Source organism: Panthera onca, chromosome A3 (assembly GCF_046562875.1).
Source record: "Panthera onca isolate mPanOnc1 chromosome A3, mPanOnc1 haplotype 2, whole genome shotgun sequence".
Lineage (NCBI taxonomy): Eukaryota > Metazoa > Chordata > Mammalia > Carnivora > Felidae > Panthera > Panthera onca.
Genome location: NC_138341.1, coordinates 31850816 through 31871292, shown reverse-complemented (window position 1 = coordinate 31871292; position 20477 = coordinate 31850816). Strand labels below are relative to the sequence as shown.

At 37.5% G+C, this 20477-nt stretch overlaps 1 protein-coding gene across 3 annotated transcripts in view; it reads left to right on the top strand.

Annotated features, from left to right (window-relative positions):
• Nucleotides 1–20477, top strand: part of SOS1 (SOS Ras/Rac guanine nucleotide exchange factor 1) — a 151091-nt gene that overhangs the window by 125417 nt on the left and 5197 nt on the right. For 2 of the 3 annotated variants that reach the window (XM_060653109.3, XM_060653093.3), the window contains 7 exons: nt 681–843; nt 1342–1459; nt 9680–9852; nt 10065–10181; nt 11951–12215; nt 17936–17980; nt 19673–19791. In XM_060653109.3, coding sequence (XP_060509092.1) covers nt 681–843; nt 1342–1459; nt 9680–9852; nt 10065–10181; nt 11951–12215; nt 17936–17980; nt 19673–19791 — 1000 coding nt within the window. The remainder of the gene's footprint in view (nt 1–680; nt 844–1341; nt 1460–9679; nt 9853–10064; nt 10182–11950; nt 12216–17935; nt 17981–19672; nt 19792–20477) is intronic. The other variant, XM_060653104.3, reaches the window with a different exon arrangement.

Sequence of the window (20477 nt, the reverse complement as noted above, 5' to 3'; positions counted from 1 at the left end):
TTCTGTCTAATATTAGAGAGTAAATGCTCACTGAGGAATTTTCTCTTTTTGAACCGAGTATGCTTTCTTTTAGCTATTTATTGGTATATTAGCTGTATACCTTCCAAAGATTCTTGGTATTTAAATGTAAAGTGCCTTTGATTTTTTTTCTCTTTCTTAGTAATTAAAAAAATTTTATTCTTAATTATGGTAAAATACTTTCATTGACTTTTTAACATCACAATGTTTTTCTGAAGAGCCGTTCCTAGAAATGTAGCTAATTATTTCAAAGAAAGAAAACATGATCACCAAAATCTTGAAATTAGGTGAAGAATAGGAGACACAGAATTCTTGAGTTCCAGAATAAATTCCCCTAGGACACACCCACATCCCGAAGACCAGCAGACAGTCAACAAGATGTTAGTCTCACCAGTTAATTCTAATACAGCAGGAAAATGATTGACTGGTGGCTGTGTCCGTGTGAAAACCAGTGAAGAGCACCTTGCCTGACTGGAGCACCGCCTGGCGATCCAGTCTCCTGCTCTTTACCTGTCGTTCTGAATATAGATCCTCTGGGGTTACTTGATAACCGCACCCCCCCCCCCACACACACATTATTTTATTTACTAAATTCCTTAAAGCATATCTTTGTTGGGGAAATTATAGATTATTTAATTCATTTTTTTGTCTTTGATTCCCAGATGTATTGTAGAAACTGAAAACTTAGAAGAAAGAGTAGCTGTGGTGAGTCGAATAATTGAGATTCTACAAGTCTTTCAAGAGCTGAACAATTTCAATGGTGTCCTTGAGGTTGTCAGTGCTATGAACTCATCTCCTGTTTACAGACTAGACCACACATTTGAGGTAGGTTCGTCTAGTCATTTTGTAAATGAAGAATCAGGATTTTAAGAATCATGGTCTTTAATTGTTAAGTGCCTCATCTGTGTTTTCAGTGACAGTTTAAAACCTGGAATTGTCTCAATTCCACTATATTTGTATTTGTATTGAACTGGTTGCACTTTTAAAATTAGGAATTCTCGTTAAAATGCTTTCATGGGCCCTAGCCTAGGTGACAAGAAGAAAAACCTTTCAGCACTTAATTTATGTATAACATAAAATCAGATACTCTCGTAATTGTATAAGGAATGGCAAGATAAGCTAGATTTCACTCACACACCACACTCTTGCAATTTGTTCTGGGGTCCATGAAGATAGTGTCTTGATGTGGTTATTCTTAGAATCAAACTGATACCGTTGTGTTTGGGCTTTATTCTTAGCCTGGCATTTTGGGGCAAAACCTATGCTTCCTTTTATAAACTCACACTCCCTAAATTTTTTTTTTTTTTTTTTTTTTTACTGTAGCAAATACCAAGTCGCCAAAAGAAAATTTTAGAAGAAGCTCATGAGTTAAGCGAAGATCACTATAAGAAATATTTGGCAAAACTCAGGTCTATTAATCCACCGTGTGTGCCTTTCTTTGGTAAGCATTTCTTGAATTTTTTTGTGTTTCTGGATAAAACAAGATACTTATTTCATTAAATGACTGAATATACATATGTGTAATATAGCAGCAGAAAATGCTTATTTAATAAATACCTAGCACCTGAGTCACCTTAGAATTTTACTCTCTTTATTAGGACTTTTTAAGATCACACCCAACATATACATTCCATTTTTTATTTCCATCTGGGGCAGCTGTTTGATATCATTTAATACTTCTTTGTGCTTTATATTCATAGAAATCTTTTTTTGTTGAATTTTGATAAACCATACATTCTACAGAAGAAGTTTGGCCTTGGTCATTTATATTTATAATCATGTTTCTTGTAAACAGTTTCACATAGCTAAAAATCATACTGCATGCATTCTTGAACCCACACCTATACATCAAAATTTTACCTGCCATTTTTTCTTTCCCTTCTCACCAGAGGAAGGAAGTGCCCTTTCCTTCCTTTTAAAGCTGAAACATGTACCATCCAAATCTTCACCCTTCATACAGGTTCTTCTATCTTATTTCATCATTTATTTCCTATATTTCACATCTTCAGTATCTCTTTCACAACTGGTTTCTTTTTTTTTTCTGTTTGTATATATGCTCTGATGATTCTTCCTCTGAATGCTTACAAATATCATGCCTATTACACATATTATTACACAGGTTTTTTAGTAAGTAGTATATTTCCTTCTAGCCATTTTCTCATCTATAGCTATATATTTTCCATATAGCTTTAAGTTATACTGTCCTGATATTTTTTCAATTAACATCATACAGTTATCACAAAAGCCTGTTTTTGTTCGAGCTTTTATAACCACTTTTGTATTTATTTCTCATCTTTTTGCCATGCACATTGTATATAGTCATAAGTATATGACATGTACACATTATTATTTACTTTAACTTACCATATCTTAAACTTATTGTTGTGTTTTATCAGTCTTCATAATATCATTTAAAATGGCTACATAATAGTCTCTAAAGTTGGTATGACAGTTTATTTTATTACTCTATGATTAGATACATAGTTTCCAGCTTTTTTGTTTTCCTAAATGTTGTGATCAATATCATCATATTTATACCTTTTATCTATATTTGAGAATACTTCCTTGAGCTAGATAACCAATCTATCTAGATACTTTATATCTAGCTGGGAATTTCTTGAGCTAGATATTTTACCAATCTGCTTTTTTATTTTTATTCTTTGATATACCATATTTTAAAATTCTGTAATCTGCCCATCTTCCCCATTATGATTGCTCTTGTTTCTGGCCTTAGAAAGCTCTTCCAGTCTAACAATTTAATATTTCAATCATATTTTCTTCTAGCTTAATAATGTGACTTCTAAAAATCATATTTAAGTCTATTTAATCAAAGTCTCTTTTAGATATCATATGAAATCTTCAAATTTATTTCTCCACTAAATTGTTTGTTGACCTAAGTATACTGAATAATTTTCTTTACCCCATTAACATATGGTACCTCCTTTAATAAATATTTTTTCCCATTAACTTATTCTATTAGTTCCCCAGTTTTAATGACTGGCACTTTACAATCTGTGATTCTCAACCAGGGGTAATTTTTGCCCGCCCCCCCCCCCCCCCAAGGGAACCCTTAGCAATGTCCAGAGACATTCATTATTATTCTAATTGGGAGGTGCTAGAGGCTTCTATGGGATAGAGGGCAGGAATGTTGCTAACATCCTACAGTGCACTGGACAGCCCCCTGACGACAAAAGAATTATCCAGTCCAAAAGGTCAATAATGCCAAGGCGGAGAAACCTTGCTTTATAGTGTTTTCATATATGATAAAGTTGGTTCGTCAATGCTGCTTCAGTATTTTCTTTACCAGTTTTGTCTCTTTATTTTTCCAAATGCACTTTATAATGGGAGAGGGTGTAATTCCCCAAAATACAGTTGGAACAGCCTATCAATTAATTAGGAAAGAACACTGATGATAGATACTTTTGGTTGTGAATGATCTTCATTTTTTAATAGTCAATTACTCTTAATTCTAAAAAAATTTTTTTAATGTTTACTTATCTTTGAGAGAGGGAGAGACAGTGCGAGCAGGTTAGGGGCTGAGAGAGAGGAAGAGACAGAATCCGGAGCAGGCTCCAGGCTCTGAGCTGTCAGCACAGAGCCCGATGTGGGGCTCAAACTCACGAACCAGGAGATCGTGACCTGAGCTGAAGTCGGACGCTTAGCTGACTGATTCTAAGAAGTTCTGATTTCCTTGGATTTTCTAAATATTTGATTATGTCTCTTCCTTTTGTCTTATTTCTGTGCTATGCATTACAGCATTGGTCATACCTTCCCACACAAAGATTAAACAATAATGACAAAAATAAGTATCTCTGTTTTCATCTCCGTTGCAGCGGGAATAAGGGTGATTCTGCTCTTTGCTCGATTAGATGCTTTTTGTTATGTTAAAGTTTCTTTTCATAGTTATCTTCTGTATCTTCTGTGTTTTTGTTAGCAGTATACATTTACTTTTATAAATAGTTGCCATCTTAGTGAGAGAAAGATGATTTTTTTTGTTTAGCAAATTAAAATTACAGATTTACTACTACCAAACTTTCCTATTTGCTGATATTAAAACTTATTTATTCACGATCTTTTAAATGCACAAATGAATTCTATTCATTATCATTTAGAGTTTTTGTATCCATCTACATAAATGAGATTGATCTGTGATTTTTTTCTCTTTGTGCTATATTTATCAGCTTTTGTTATTATAGTTGTATTTGCCTTGTAACATGAGTTAAGTAGCTTTCCATCTTACTCTATTCTGGAATATCATGAAATGATCTAGCCTTTAAACTTTGAAATATTCCAGTAGAAAAGCCCATCTGGGCCTGGAATCTTTTGTAGGATGTAATTCTTTGGTAACGTTTTCATTTGTTCCTTAGTTTTTTTTTCTATTTCTATTTTCTGATACACAATTGTCTAATTTCATTATTTTTAAAATACTAGTATTCAGTTATAGTCTCAAAAGCATTATTTTTAAAAATTGTTCCTATTTGCAATATGTTTTTCCCGTTTGTTTTTACTTGTTTTACTTTGCTTACTTCAAAATGATAAAATCTTAAACTTAATTACTCTCTGATTTTGTTGTTTTTTTTTTTAATTTTTTTAATGTTTGTGTATTTTTGAGAGAGACAGAGTGTGAGTGGTGGGGGGGCAGAGAGAGAGGGAGACACAGAATCTGAAGCAGGCTCCAGGCTCTGAGCTGTCAGCACAGAGCCCAACATGGGGTTTGAACTCACGAACCACCAGATCATGACCTGAGCCAAAGTTGGACACTTGACCGACCGAGCCACCCGGTGCCCCATCTGATTTTGTTTTTTATATCATGTATTACCTTTTATCATTACTAATTTATTGTCTTCCTGAGAACTTTTTGCCCCCTACATTCTTGATAAAACTATTTTATTTTCTCTTTATAGTAAAACATTTTCTTTTTAATTATAAAAGTACAGATTCAGTCAGATTTAATTTTAAAAGTGGAATGTATCCTACATAAGATCTTATAAGTTAGAAATGATATACCAATCTGGGCACTACAGAAGATGCACAGACCTTCCACAGCTCATAGAGGAGAGAGTGTAAAGACAATTCTGATAAGGAGTAAAGAAACAATTCAAAAATAATTTACAAAAAGAGAATCAGGAGCCAGATGCATTTAAAGTCTATGTATTTTAAGCATGGTGAGTATGGTGCCAGTTCATACAAGGGACCTGGGTAGGCCTGACGTTCATTTCATTCAGTCAGTCAACAAGTATTTCTTGAGTACCTGTGAAGTATCAGGGACTATGTCAGGTGCTTAGAAAAAGTGAAAAATACATAGTCCTTCAGTGTGTTCACTGAACTTACAGTCACACTACTTGTGATATCCTACTGCTTCTGGTACAAAGAGGTAAAAAGAAATTTCAGGGCCCGTTCGCCCGACTCACTGTTTGGCCCCTGCGACCCCATCACCCTGATCGGTGAGCATTTGTTCCCACAGACTGAACTCTTTAAAGTACTCTCCCTCCCAAATGTATGACGTACCATAACTGATCTTCATAACATGCTGTTACAAGAAGAAAAGAAGTTTCAGACCTGTATTTAGAGTATGATTCTGTGTTTTAAGCTTGGCCATGTGATCTGGTGAGTGGACACAAACATGCAGGCAGTTTGGTAGGAACGGACAGCGCGCCTGCCAGCTTTTTACCCTTTTCTGCCTGTTTTCCTGCCTGTTGAGCCTCTTCTCTTCTAAGGGAGGGCCTCTCAGCTGTCCCTGGTCTGTTCTGCTCTAGGAAGGTTTTTGCTGTTCCCAGGTTTTCAGTTCATGGGATTAGCCACACAGCCTATAATGGTTCTGACCCGAGAATAGAGCCAGATGTTTTTTTATTACGCCTTCTTAATTCTCTCTCTTCTGTATGGTGGTTTGGAGAAACTCCTTCCAGATTCTTATACTTAATGCTGGACACTGGTTTTTTGGATTTTTTTTTTTTTCCCTCTCTACGGGAGGACCAGCGGTAGTATCTGATGCTTTTACTTCCTCTGTCATCTTACCAGAATTCTCATTCGGGTCTTTTGCTGGTACCACACCATTTACAGAATAAAAGTCAGGCAACTCCTTCCAAGGCTACCCCAGACTATGGGTCCACATCCCAATTTTTCTCCATATAATAAAATGTTCTACTCGTAGGTAAAGTGGACATATACAGGCAAACTAACATTTCCTCTAAGGTAAAAGGATGTAGATTCTTCCTTCAACCAAGCCTCACCTCTCTTCTCAAACATCCAAGCCTGTAGCATTGGCTTTGCTCTTTCCCTTCACCCAGCTCTAGTTTTGCATCCTCCTTCTGTTTCTTGTCAATCTGCTTCATCTCCACTCTTATTTCCCGCCATTTTAGAACTGACTGTATGTCTCTTGCATCCTGATCTATTCTTCAAATGCTTTCTCTTCTATTCTGAAATAGTGTACTTCTTTTTATTCATTCAGAAGCATTGCTGAATGTCTCTGTGTTCCAGGCCCAGGGCTAGGTGTGATGAATCAAGAGACAAAACAGAGTCTTCCCTCAATAAGCTCTCTTGAAAGAGCAGAAGAATAAATTACAGTACCATATGCAGTAAATGTAATGCTGCATCGTAGAAATGTGTGGGTTGGAGATGAACAAAGTGCTACGGGAACCTAGAACCCTGAGGAGCCACTTTTCCCTGGAAAGGCTGGGCAAGGCATTAGCAAAAACATGAAACCTCATCCCTCTTCGTTATTTATGTCATAATGCTTTGCTTTTGCCCTCCCAGACAGCTGTCACCAGAGCAGGGTATGTAAAATGATCTATTGAAAAAAATTACGCTTTAACAGTATATAATATTCAGGTCTTTGTATATACTTATACTAAATTTTTTATTCAAAAATTTATATATATATATATATATATATACACACACATATATATACGTATATATATATATATATATAGAGAGAGAGAGAGAGAGAGAGAGAGAGAGAGGGAGAGAGAAGGGGGGAGGGAGAGAGAGAGAGGATCCATGCTTAAACATTTGTTACTGATGGAAGTGTATGATCAACAAAATTTGGACACCCTCTCTTTGGTCACTTATTCTTCTTTTAACTAGCCATTAATATTGTCATAAGATAATTTCCACATTTTATCCTGAGCTCTTTTAAAATGCTACTTATAAGCATTTTCACAACTTCATTCAAGTATACTTTCAACACACACAACATCCCATAACTTAGTGCCCTCCATCTTCCCAGTGGCAGTCATTACACCACCACCCATTCAGTCCCTCAGGCACAAAGCTGAGAATCTTCTTTCTCAGCCCCCACCCTCTGCCCAAAACAGTTAATCAGTTGTTGTGGAGTCTACCCCTTAAATACGTGTGCATTCCCCTCTATCCCTGTGGACCCTAAGATAGCCCCCATCATCTCAACAGGGCTACGTTCATCCTGCTAACTGATCATCCTCCTTCCCGTCTTAACTCCTTCTAACCCATTTAGCTTCATAGTCCAGCCAGAGTAATCCTTCTAGAATGCAAAGATGCTAATAATGTCCTAACTATTGAATACAAATTAAGCTCTTTAAAAAAGCCTCTTTATGATCCAATCCAGGTACTGCTACCCACAAACTCTTCATAGTTGGGCCATCAATGTGTGACCAGTAATGAAAAGTTGATTCCAGCTGCCCTTAAATATGTGTACTGTACGGGCACGTTTGTCAGACTGAACATTGAGCTAAGTGCATCACGCAACTTAGCGTAGTGGAGAATATAACTGGCTGCAAGTAAAAGAGCCAAGTCAAGTGACAGGCAGATGTGGAAAATAAAAAGCCTGAGCATTTTAGAACACATCGTAAATTTGACTCATGAATGTACAATCAAGAGTAGCCTAGGTGCTAGGAAATAGCCAACTAAGACACTTAAAAACTGGATACTTTTTAGAACCAAACAGGCATGGATGTCTATCATATTTCATTACTGCTGACCTATTCACTGAGCTTGAGTCATTTATCTTTACAAGAATGAGGGCAAATATTCAAGTAGTTGAAAGTAGGCCTCTACCACAAAAGCCTTTGGACCCACTTGACTAGGATTAGAACCTAAGCGTCTGTTACTTTGTTCGTTCCTCTCCTCATCCTGTGCACAACCTGCAGTGACGGAGGACCAGAACCACTGATGCCTTGCCCGCGTCTGTCCTTGCAGCCTGCACCCTTCCTGAGCCCATACGCCAAAGCCCTGTGGTCTGGCCGTACTAACCAACGTACTGTCTCTGAGTATGCCTTCTGAGCTTCGTCGCAAACCAGCGCCTTCTAACACATAGATGCTTTGCCTAGAATCCCCTTCCAGCTTACTCTGCTCATTTGACTTCGCTCATTATTAGAGACTTTTTAGGCATCACTTCATCTGTGATGCTTTTTCTATTCACACCAGCCCAAGGCAGAGTTAGGCACACGTCCTCGGCGGCCTCACAGCATCTTACGCATTACTCTAATGCAGTACTGACCAAATTGTACTGTAGCCCACGTTCAAAGCTTTGAACTCCTTGAGATCAGGGACTGTGTGTCTTGTTCATCTCTGTGTCTGCGGTACTAAGACAGTGCTGGGCATACAGCGGAGACTCAGTCCTTGTGTACTGAGTGAATGAACTCAGGTACTCATACATTCCCTTTTCTTTAGTGGAAAGTACTTCAGGGGAAGACGCAGAAGCCTAAGAGACCAGGCCAAGAATAGCAACAATAGCATCAACAATCACAACCGTAGCTGATTAAGCATTTACTTTAGTCAGACCTTATTCTAAGCCTGTACATACATTTACTCACTTATTTCTCACAACAACCCTGCTATCCTCATTTTACAGATGAGAAAACCAAGGCATAGAGAAGTTAAGCAACTTGCACAAGACCACGCAAGTAGAGTGCAGCAGAGTTGGCTCCAGAACCTTTATGCTAGAACAGAAAGGAACTCAGGTGCTCCTGGAACCACAGGGCTGTGTACAGAATGAGAGCGCCTGTTACCTGGTTCCTTCTCCTCCTCACCCAGCGCACAGCCTGCAGTGATGTGGAAACTGGAGCTCATTTTCGACATTGCCACTAAATCTAAAAGTGCTGAAGATCAGAATAGAAATAAATTCTATGCAGTGCTGTGTTTGCTAGGCTTGCAGAGCCTTCCACACTCCCATGAGCAAGCCTATCCGAGCGGTACTGCCTCCGAATTACAAATCCTTAGCAACCTTTGAATAAGCAGAAAGTATGATCCTCTGAATTTAACATTTTCCTCTTTGGCCAGAAATACGTGTTATTAAGTGATGGGTTATTCTTAAAATTCCTTTAACAGAACGGTGACTTATGTCAAATACCATGTGGTTTTGGAGGTACGGAAAATTGGGGAGTCCTGATAAAACTCTTAAATTTCGTTAAACTTGGTCCCCCTTTTTCTTGGGTATTTATAACACTTAAGTGTCACAGAATAATTTGATACTTACAAAAATGTTTCTCTCGATATTTAGGTAGCTGGTTGTTTCTCATAGAATGGAAATCTGTGCCTTAAATCTTTGGTTATGGTGATTGAGATGGTACATTGTACATACGTTACTGTACACGTACATATTGATTGTACCTATGCCTACAGTTACTGACAAAAAAACTAGCTGGTTCCTTTTTCATCCTTGAAATAATTTCATTATATCTTCTAGGAATTTATCTAACTAATATCTTGAAAACAGAAGAAGGCAACCCTGAGGTCCTAAAAAGGCATGGAAAAGAGCTTATAAACTTTAGCAAAAGGAGGAAAGTAGCAGAAATAACAGGAGAGATCCAGCAGTACCAAAATCAGCCTTATTGTTTACGAGTAGAATCAGATATCAAAGTAAGTTGAATTATTTGAGGATACATCTTTCTAATTAAGTTTATAAACCGGCTGATGAAAGACAGGTTTATTTCAGAGAAGAGATAAAGGAAAATAAAACTAAAAATAACTCAAAGTTTCTTTTGTTAAATGTTTTCTGCAGTTATTTTTGTGAATGTCAGACTGCATTTAAAATATTTAATATTAATAACTGTTTATTTCTTTGCATTTAGAGGTTCTTTGAAAATTTGAATCCAATGGGAAATAGCATGGAAAAAGAATTTACAGATTATCTTTTCAACAAATCCTTAGAAATAGAACCGCGAAACCCTAAGCCTCTCCCAAGATTTGTAAGCATACATATATTCATATTTCTTTCATATTTGTATATCTTTTGCAGTTATCGATATCTGGTGATGTCATTAACACCATATGTGTTGCACAGATTAGTTTTCCATAAGGGCATTCGGGGATGAAGTGCACAGGTGATGGATAAAAGTAACGAATAAATGCTTAATAAATATGCTCAGGAATATTCCATTTGGCTGCATATAAGTGAGCAGTAATATTAATCTGAATAAATCCTGGTACACGAAGAAATTGGGCAAATAAATAAGTTTTGTTTTTTGTTTAAAAAATATTTTTAATGTTTATTTATTTTTGAGAGAGAGGGGGAGGGAGGGAGCACAAGTGGGAGAGGGGCAGAGAGACAGGGAGACACAGAATCCGAAGCAGGCTCCAGACTCTGAGGTGTCAGCACAGAGCCCAATGTGGGGCTTGAACCCGTGACCCATGAGATCGTGACCTGAGCCGAAGTTGGCCACTTAACCGACTGAGCCACCCACGCACCCCAATCATTTTTTTTTTTTTTAAACAAAAATGTTATCCAAGATTTCCTTTAAGGGCAGAAATTTGATTAATTTATACCAATCCTTTTATAATAAACATGTATTTATGACTTTTCTAAAGTAATGACTTAGGAAAACTTTTAACTATGAATCATTAGCCATAATAATAACAGGTTTGGTTAAAGATACTTTTGTGGGGGAAATAAAGTTTCCATTGTTTTCTTTACTTGCCAGTGCCTGGCCAACTTTATGTTTAGTATCATCACCTCACTGATCTGAACATAATCTCTCTTGTTCATAAGAAAGTAAAAAAATCGGGGGCGCCTGGGTGGCGCAGTCGGTTAAGCGTCCGACTTCAGCCAGGTCACGATCTCGCGGTCCGTGAGTTCGAGCCCCGCGTCAGGCTCTGGGCTGATGGCTCGGAGCCTGGAGCCTGTTTCCGATTCTGTGTCTCCCTCTCTCTCTGACCCTCCCCCGTTCATGCTCTGTCTCTCTCTGTCCCAAAAATAAATAAAAAACGTTGAAAAAAAATTAAAAAAAAAAAAAAAAAAAAAAAAAAAAAAAAGAAAGTAAAAAAATCAATAAGTAAATATAAATGGCTTCCTACGTAACCAAGATAAACTTCAAAGTATCTGTGAACTAAAGCCTATGCAATTACCTCACAAGAAAATTTCTCAAGCCTAAACCAGTTTCTCCAAAGATGGACTAAAAACAGAAAATTGGAAATAGCTATAGAGTCTTGCTCCAAAGAGGCTCGCTAATAGCACCCTGTAAGAAAATTTCAGAAACCTAAACATATACACACACAGATGAAAACTCCAGCAATTTAATGCATTTGTAAATAGCTCAAATGATTCCAGCATCACAGTATTACAGCATAGTAAGGCATCATAATTCATAATAATGATCCTGGCTTCTCCAGCAAGGTTAAATTCGTTCAACAGGGTCTATTTAAAAAGCTAGAGAAATCTACAATATATCTTAGAAAGAGTTCCATTCAAAAATACTAAGATAACAAATACTCTGGCATTTTTAGGACTAAGACTCAGCTATTTAAAGAAATTCATTGCCTAATATTTTAGATAGCCAAGGCTTTATGGAAATGGGATGTTAATATTTTAACTTGGACACTTTAGTTTTAATCATTATACAACTTCTTTACTAATGGTTTATGGTTTTCCTAGATATTGAGTTTTACCGGGCATATATAGAAAAACCTTCCTTTCTGTTATGGTGTTTTAAATACTGTGTTTCTTTTGTTGTGTTTACAGCCAAAAAAATACAGCTATCCCCTAAAATCTCCTGGTGTTCGTCCATCAAACCCAAGACCAGGTACCATGAGACATCCCACACCTCTGCAGCAGGAGCCAAGGAAAATTAGTTACAGTAGGATCCCCGAAAGTGAGACAGAAAGTACAGCATCTGCACCAAACTCTCCAAGAACACCGTTAACACCTCCTCCTGCTTCGGGTGCTTCTAGTACCACAGATGTTTGCAGCGTATTTGACTCTGATCATTCGAGCCCTTTTCACTCAAGTAGGTGCTAAAATTTTAAGTGCTTAAAAGTAGTTGTTAGTATTCTGTGTGCTAGCAGTAATAAAGCATCTGTATAACTTTTTTATTTTTTGTAAATTTGTACACAAATACCATTCCAAAAGATATTATTATAAAAATATAAAGCAAATTCTGAACTCCAGCAACTTATAATTTTTTTAAAAACCTGTTGGAATTGCTCTCTTTAAATTTATTATGCTTTACTGAAAGGACTGGTGATGAAAATTAGTAATTTAAGCTTGAAAATTGGTATCCGAGTATTTGCTTTCAGTTGGTGAATTTAAAATGGCATCCCTCATATCCAGAGAAAACAAAGATAACTCCTGAAATCTGCAAGGATTGTCAGTCCGACGCTTTAAATGCTGCCTCCAAAATTATTATCTCCGCATACTACTCAGTACATCATTCCGGTTCCACCAAACTCTGTAGTTTCAGATTTTGCAGCAAGAATCAAATTCAAACTCTTCCTTAGTCTGCACCGTCTGGCGGACAGTATGTGGTGCCCGCTAATCCACTGCCTGTGCTTTCCAGCCCAGCCGGACAGATCTCCCAGACTGCACACTGTTGCTCACCCCTTTCTTATTTCTAGACCAGTGTCGTCTAATAGAAATGTAATATGAGCCACGTATGTACTTCAAATGTTCTACAGCCCCATTTTAAAAAGCAAAAAGAATTAGGTGAAATTAATTTGATTAATATATTTTATTTAACTCAGTGTATGCAGAATGTCATTTCAGCATGAACTCAGTATGAAAAGTTACTGAGATATTTTACATTCTCTTTTTTGTTCTAAACCATCCAAATCCCATATGCATTTTACACTTACAGCACACCTCAATTCAGACCAGCCACATTCACATGTTTAATCCACACATGGCTGGTGGCTACCAAACTGTAATGCTCAGCTCTAGCCCTCTAAAGAGACTACGTTTTATACATGGGTCACCCTGCTTCCACTGACTTTCTAATCAATTCCACGTGCAGTTTTAAAGCTCTAAGAACACACAGCCTTTTTCCATTTGTTCAGTATTAAATCCAAACTTGAATCCCATCACCTTTAACCCTCTCACAGCCACTTGCACATGCTTTTCCCATTGGCTGTCAGCTCAATGTACAGACCAAGTTCAACCCCAGTATCTGGCAGCACAGAATCCAGTCCTGAGGGACAGCGTGTCATTATTGTGGGGAGGAGGTCGAGAGGCGGGTGACCTAGGAGTTAGGAATCAGAGGATCTAACTTTTTAACAAAAATCGACTTAAAATTATTCTTTGAAGGTATATTATTTTGAGATTTGGTCCAGAATCCTATTTATTTATTCCTGTGTTATACATACATTTGTAGTTACCCAGAAGTTTGTCTTGTCTGTTGACCACCCTAAAGTGTGTTTGTTTGGAGAATTACATCTTGGCTTTATTTTGCTCCTGGGGGTTATGGAGTCATGTTATATACATATATTTCTGATAAGTTCAAATAAATACCGGGTTAAGAAAAAAAATCCCACCTATTCTCCCAATCCTCTAAAGCTAAGTAATGAAACCAGCATTTTTTGCAGTATACCCCACCTAAAATCATTTTTTCTTCTGCCCACTTAACTGTTTGCAGGGTTTTTTTTTTTCTTGAAGCAGAGAGCTAGTCTGTATTATAAGGATTCCCAAATAAGTAAATTATTGAAGTCCTGTGAAAGCTATCAACTGCAAATTCTACTTCTCTTAGTTTAAAAAGTAGCTACAAATGGAAGAGGTGGGGAAACGGGAGATAAGTTACCTGCTAGTTCCCTACTAGTTCCCTACTAGTGCTGAATCTTTACGATAACTAGCCAAAAGGGGAAGAAGGGGTCGTCTTGGAATGCAGCGGTCTGGAGCTGTGCTCTGCCGTGTGTGGCGGTGGAACAGGATTAAATACTGGACAAGTGGAGAAACCACTGTTCCAGGAGTTGGGCTTTGTAGTCTTAGCTTTGGGGGTTTTCTCAATTTCACTTTCTTTGTGATAAAGAAAACACCTACTCCTATTCCTTTTGCTCTTGGTAGAAACTGAAAATAACTGACTTCGAAATGAAAAAACCTAGCCAAGTCTAAAACCATCTGTATGTTCAGTTAGTCGCTTACTTAAAACTTACGTGGCCTGCGTGTAGTAAAGATCCTCATCTGCTGTTGACCTCACTTCTGCTTAACAGATCTGCTGGTACCATGGGGGCCACCACCTTGCCCACTGTGTTGCCACCACAGCGTGAACTACCCCTTCCTCAGGGCCTGGCAGGAAAGAGCTGCCGTGCCTACATTCTTACGTCATCTGAACACCTGCCACTCAACAGAACAGCAGAAAGTTCCGCTGCCTAAGTTTTTCAAAAGGCAGTTTGACCAGAATTTTTGATCAGTTATAATAGTACTGTTTTGCTTCATATAGTTTTGTCTTTCAGAATGATTTACTTTAAAACCGTACTTGAGGCACCTGGGTGGCTCAGTCGGTTGAGCGTCCGACTTCGGCTCAGGTCATGATCTTGTGGTCTGTGAGTTCGAGCCCCGCGTCGGGCTCTGTGCTGACAGCTCAGAGCCTGGAGCCTGCTTCGGATTCTGTGTGTGTGTGTGTGTGTGTGTGTGTGTGTCTGCCCCTGCCCCGCTCATGCTCTGTCTCCCTCCCTCTCTCTCAAAAATAAACATTTAAAAAAAATTAAAAAAACAAAACAAAACCATACTTAATTTTTCAGCCAGTATCTGTTGCATACCTCACTCCTTGCCTAGCACTCCTACATCACATTTTCTCTGGTAAAGTTTATAAATCTTACTGAGAGAGGAAAAATAATCATGGTTCAAAGAAAATCACAGTTTAGTGCTTTAACCATTGTTAAATGCTGCAATTCTCTCTTCGTACTGTGTTTATTTTTCACTCTCAGATTGCAAGCTTAACTAGAGAAGATACGTAAGGGCTTAGCAAAGCAAAGTGCTAAATGAGTGGTGAAGACATAATGCTGTAGGAGTTTACACAAACGACCACAGAATGGGCAAGAATGGTCACATCAAGCTTTGTGGTGAGGAACCTGGCCATCCTCTTAGTGCACCCACATACACCCTCACATTCAGAGCCCTGCCCCACACCCTGCCCTGGCCAGCTCCACCTTTGAGGTGATGATGACAGTGGCCCTGACCAGGGGAGAGACCACCCAGCTCGCTTGCTTTGTCTCTGCTGCTCTAACAAGGTGGAGAGGATGAGATGCTCTAGGGACCTCCCTGTGTAAAGATGGCCTGGTCAGAGAAGGGAGCCAGAGGCCCCACCTGGTCTGTGTGCTGCAGATGAGCTTAGCTGTGTCCCTCCGCAGGGGAAGCTTTGACAAGAAAAGATGGTAGTCCAAGCTTGAAGCTGGAATGCAAGGCTTTTCTTCCTAGAAGATTCTTGTAGGTGCTTAGTTTCTGATCTCAAATGAATTTGCATAACAGGCTTTTGTGAGTTTAAGAAGTTATTCATGATTGATTTTTGTCTATAGGGAAATTTTTGTCTATAGGGAAATGCTTATTTCTATTTTAAGAAAGACTCATTTATAAATTGAAAGCATCTTGAACAGTGGTTTCAATCCTGACTGTGCAGTATGATCCCGTGGGGAGCTTAAAAAAAAATACCTATATGCCCAGCCCCTGTTTGAATTAGACTGGTATTAGCACTAGGAATCAGTAATTTTTAAAAGCTTTCCAGGGGGTTCTTTTTATTTTTTAATTTTTTTAATGTTTATTTTTGAGAGAGAGAGAGAAAGAGTGTGACTGGAAGAGGGGCAGAGAGAGGAGACACAGAATCTAAAGTAGGCTCCAGGCCCTGAGCTGTCAGCACAGAGTCGAGTGCAGGGCTTGAACCCACAAACCGTGAGATCATGACCTGAGCCGAAGTCGGACACTTAACCGACTAAGCCACCCAGGCACTCCAAAAGCTTGAGACTGAGAACCACTGAGCTGTCATTTGGGATTTGTACTTAACAAGTTAATACTTTTTTAATTAAGTGGGTTTTCACTCCTAACTCATTATAAGTAAATTTGTTCACTGACAAGGATTTCTAGTATATATTTCTTGATTAGAGCATGTATAATTCAAAGAGGGTTGGGTTTTTTTTTTTTGTTTGTTTTGTTTTTTTGGCATTTTCCAGGCAGTGAGACCAAGAAATCCATTTATAATGACAAATCAGAAAGTGCCCTTGATTTACCAAACATACAAATCTAAGCCTGCGACATACATATATATAAATATGACCAAAACCAAGTCTGTGTATGCACAAGTGTTTATGTATAGGTATAATAATTGTTTTTACAAGTCTGCAGTTTATAACTATCATAAGCTTTGTGTTTTTATTTTATTCCCGTATTATACTAAGTGTACTACCATATTCTTGAGGCTTATCTCCAGGAGGCATATTTATTTCCTTTCCAAGAAAAGTAGAAAAAACATAAGTAGGTAAACACTAAAGGTAAATACTCCCTTAACCCCTGTTATGCCTAATAAGCAGTGGAGTGAATCATTGACAGAGCAACTGCTTCATTTAATATCAAAGTATAAAAATTAATCTTCTGAGAGATAACTTATCAGAATTAGCTGGATTGCTACCTTTGGTAACTGTGGCCTCCAAATAAGTATCAGTACATAAGGAAGGGAGATTAATGGGATAGATTGTTAGAAACTGGGGTATATGGAAAATAAACCCATAGCTATAGAAGTAGCAATCACATTAATAATCTTGCCAACTGAACCTGGAACATAAAATTATTCTTGTTCTCACCAAAGAAGCTAAAAGAAACAGTGGTCCAAATTGAGTGCTTGTCTATTGTGGAAAGAGAGACAGGGGGAGAGACAAACCTGAGTTTTAAAAAATCAGCTGAGTCTAGTGTTACAGGAATTATTTTAGTCTCGTGGATATTATCTCTTCCGTATGTTGGTAATATGAGACAGTGTAACATAGACAACTATGTTGATTTAGAACCACTACAGATAACTTAACCTTTTGTCTGTTTTTCGCCTTTATTGCTCTTGGGGCTTTGACTTTTATGGTTTTCAGTTTTTTTCTTAGATGAATTAATAATCTGTTGAAGCATTGTAAAATTGTCAGTGAGTTTCCTGTACAAAATGTGTCTAAGTGCCAAATATTAATTGATTTTTTTAAAGAAGTGTTCAAGAATATAGAAGGGAAAAGGCTATATCACTCTCAAGCTTGTTTTGTAATATCCAAAGCTGTAGTTATTTTGTCATGCTCTAAGAATAATTTCGTAAGTATATAATATTAGTAAGAAATTCCCTTTTATTTTTCAATTTACTAACATAAATTCATTGTTTACTACTTATTTCACACAGTTGAGTTTTCAAAATAATCTCTAGTAAGTGACATATTTTTATATGTCCAGCTGAATTCTTTGCTTGAATTGAGTTTGTACATATTTTAAAAGTATTCCACTAATAGAGAAAACTTTAGTTTCCTCATGAATGCTTTTCATTGAATTATTATGGCATCAGGTAGTGAATCTAAAAGGAATCTTCAACATTCCCAGTATGATATTAACTCAATTCTTTATTTTTCTCAAAACTGAGATGTAATGAGCTTTTACGAAAAAGACTGTTGTACCCTTCTTTACTTGAATGACAAAAATAACATTTCTATCGTGGATGAATTTCTGCAGATGAGTTGAATTTATCAACGAAAGAAAAAAATCTGCTTCTCTTGTTTCCTTTCACAGGCAGCGATACCGTCTTTGTCCAAGTTTCACTGCCCCATGGCCCAAGTTAGTATATTTAGTTTAAGACTCCTAATTCTTGCTTTGGCTTCAAAAATTAAACCAAGTGCCCCCCTCCCTGCTAAAACTCTTCTTGGGCCTGGCAGCACTGGTACCCCGCTTGCAACATCTTAGAAGTGAGGCCTTCCCTTGTGCTACCTTTTGATCATAGATGATTTGCTTAAACGTATATACTCTTCATGCTTTTTGTAAAACCCTTTTCTCTTTTAAAAAAACATTATTATATGGGTGACTTCCACATTTAACCATTTCTTTCCCAACTGTAGAGTTCTTAGTAGTATTTTAATGCTCAACTTAAAAAAAAAAAAAAAAAGCAAGAGCATGCATGCGCATATGGGAATGCTGGCGGCTACGGGCAGCGTCTGAGTCACAAGATACACTTAGCCTGACGACCTTGGCACAGACTGCAGGCAAATGACCGTAATTTGGCTTTAGAAGAACTATCTTATAGTTGTAACTACTTAAATCATGCGGCCTAAATATTCATCACTGTTAAGCGAAATAAAGTGCCATTACAGATATTTGCTTTTATTTTTAAAGTCAACTAACAATTCACCAAATTAGTCCATAAATTTTAAGCTAATAGGTTAATGGTTTTTGCTGTCCTTCATACAAATGGTTTCAAAATGTATCCAATGGAAGACATTAGTTATAAACTAATTAACTTATTACATAGTCTTTTAAGAAAAAAGGTAGGTGATTAAAATGTTTCTCATTTGAATAACATCAGTACACAAAGTACTCTTTAAGTTCTATATTGTTATAACATTTAGTTGACAAAAGCTTAAAGGAAAATGAGAACCTGCCAAGTATAATTCTGGATGATCATTTAAGTATTTTTTCATATCTTTTTTATACTGTGCATAAACTAACAACTTACATGAATGTTGTCTTTCATAATGTAATTATTTTATGCCTAGATTATGCCCTTGTCATCATAAATGTCTATAGGATGAGTTCTGATTAGAAGCTTTACTCACCTGTCTTGTGCCAGTTCATCAACTTTTTAAATCCGGTTCACTAGATTTAGTGTAATTTCTGTTTTTATCAGGGCTGCCTCACTCATCTTAAATAGCTCCATCACAATTAAAATGTTTGGATTAGAGTATGATGAACCCGATTTTCTGCCAAGGAGAGCCAGCCTATATGTAAGCAAAGTGAGGAGAGACCCCTCCCCCAGACACAAGATTCTTCCTGGCATCCTTTGAGACAGTCGCTGGGGAGAGCAGTTAAGATCAGAAACTAATCCCAAGGACTGACTACCACCTAATGGCAGGGAGATTCTATACTAATACAGTCAGGGAAAGAAAATGAGCCCATCACAAAGGCTTAACAAAATTACCATTCCAAAGGTTTCTCCCAGAAATCTGAGAATCATACCCAAATAAAAACTTCCAATAATTAACAGTGGGAATGTTATTTTGTTCCAAAAGCAAAATAACGGAATATCTTAGGCAGCTTTTTTTTCCCCTGAAAATTCTGCTAAGAAATTTCTGCATGCTTTTATAGCAGTTTGCTTTGATAAAGGAAATACTACCGTGTATTGGTTTATTGAACTGCTTTTGATAATTCTGTACATTTCTTTTAATAAATATAAGCAGTTTCCAGCTAAGCCTTTTCAGGATTAATAGATGAGATAAAATTCCTGTGAACTGTTAAAAAAAATTTCACATCCTACAGGATCTGCTTCAGTATCATCTATAAGTTTAACCAAGGGCACTGACGAAGTGCCTGTCCCCCCTCCTGTTCCTCCACGAAGACGGCCAGAATCTGCCCCCGCGGAATCTTCTCCATCTAAGGTACGTAGAGAGTCCTGTCATCTGGAGCCCAGAGTCATTACAGTTACATTAGAATCACTTGCCTGTGTCTAGTTTAGTTCCTACCAGATTAGGTCAACACTTCAGGGTATCTGGGCTTAACTGAGTTTAGACGAGGACTAAATACGGATTTACCCTGCGGTAATATTTATTTCCTATCTTCTGAAAGTAGTTTTTTGGTATGTTTTCAAAACCCTGTGAGTCTAAATCATGGGTACTGTCCAGGAGAAAACAAGTTTAATCCCAAAAGAGTAGAACGTAGTCTCACGCAGACCACACAGAGAAAGAAAAGCAAAGAGGTGTGAAGCTTTCTATATGAAAGCACGTTTTAAGTGAAACTTAAACATGACCCGTCTGCGCCCTTGATAATAAATCTGATATGCTTTTAAACGGGATTTTCATAACAGTTCTGGGTTGGAAGAGACCTTAAAGACTTGCAATAGCTATTTTTTTCCACTTGTTTAAATTTCTTTCTTTGCCAACTGTTGACTTGATTCGGTGGTTCTCAGAGGATCCAGAGAGCAGGGCACCTGGACAAGTCAGGACACTCTGCAGAGTGTCATAAAATGTGAACGTAGTAGGTTTAAAATTGTAAGATTGACTTAGGTTAAGTCATAAATTGTCTTAGATTGATAGGTGCACAGTAGCAAACAACAAAATTTTGAGAA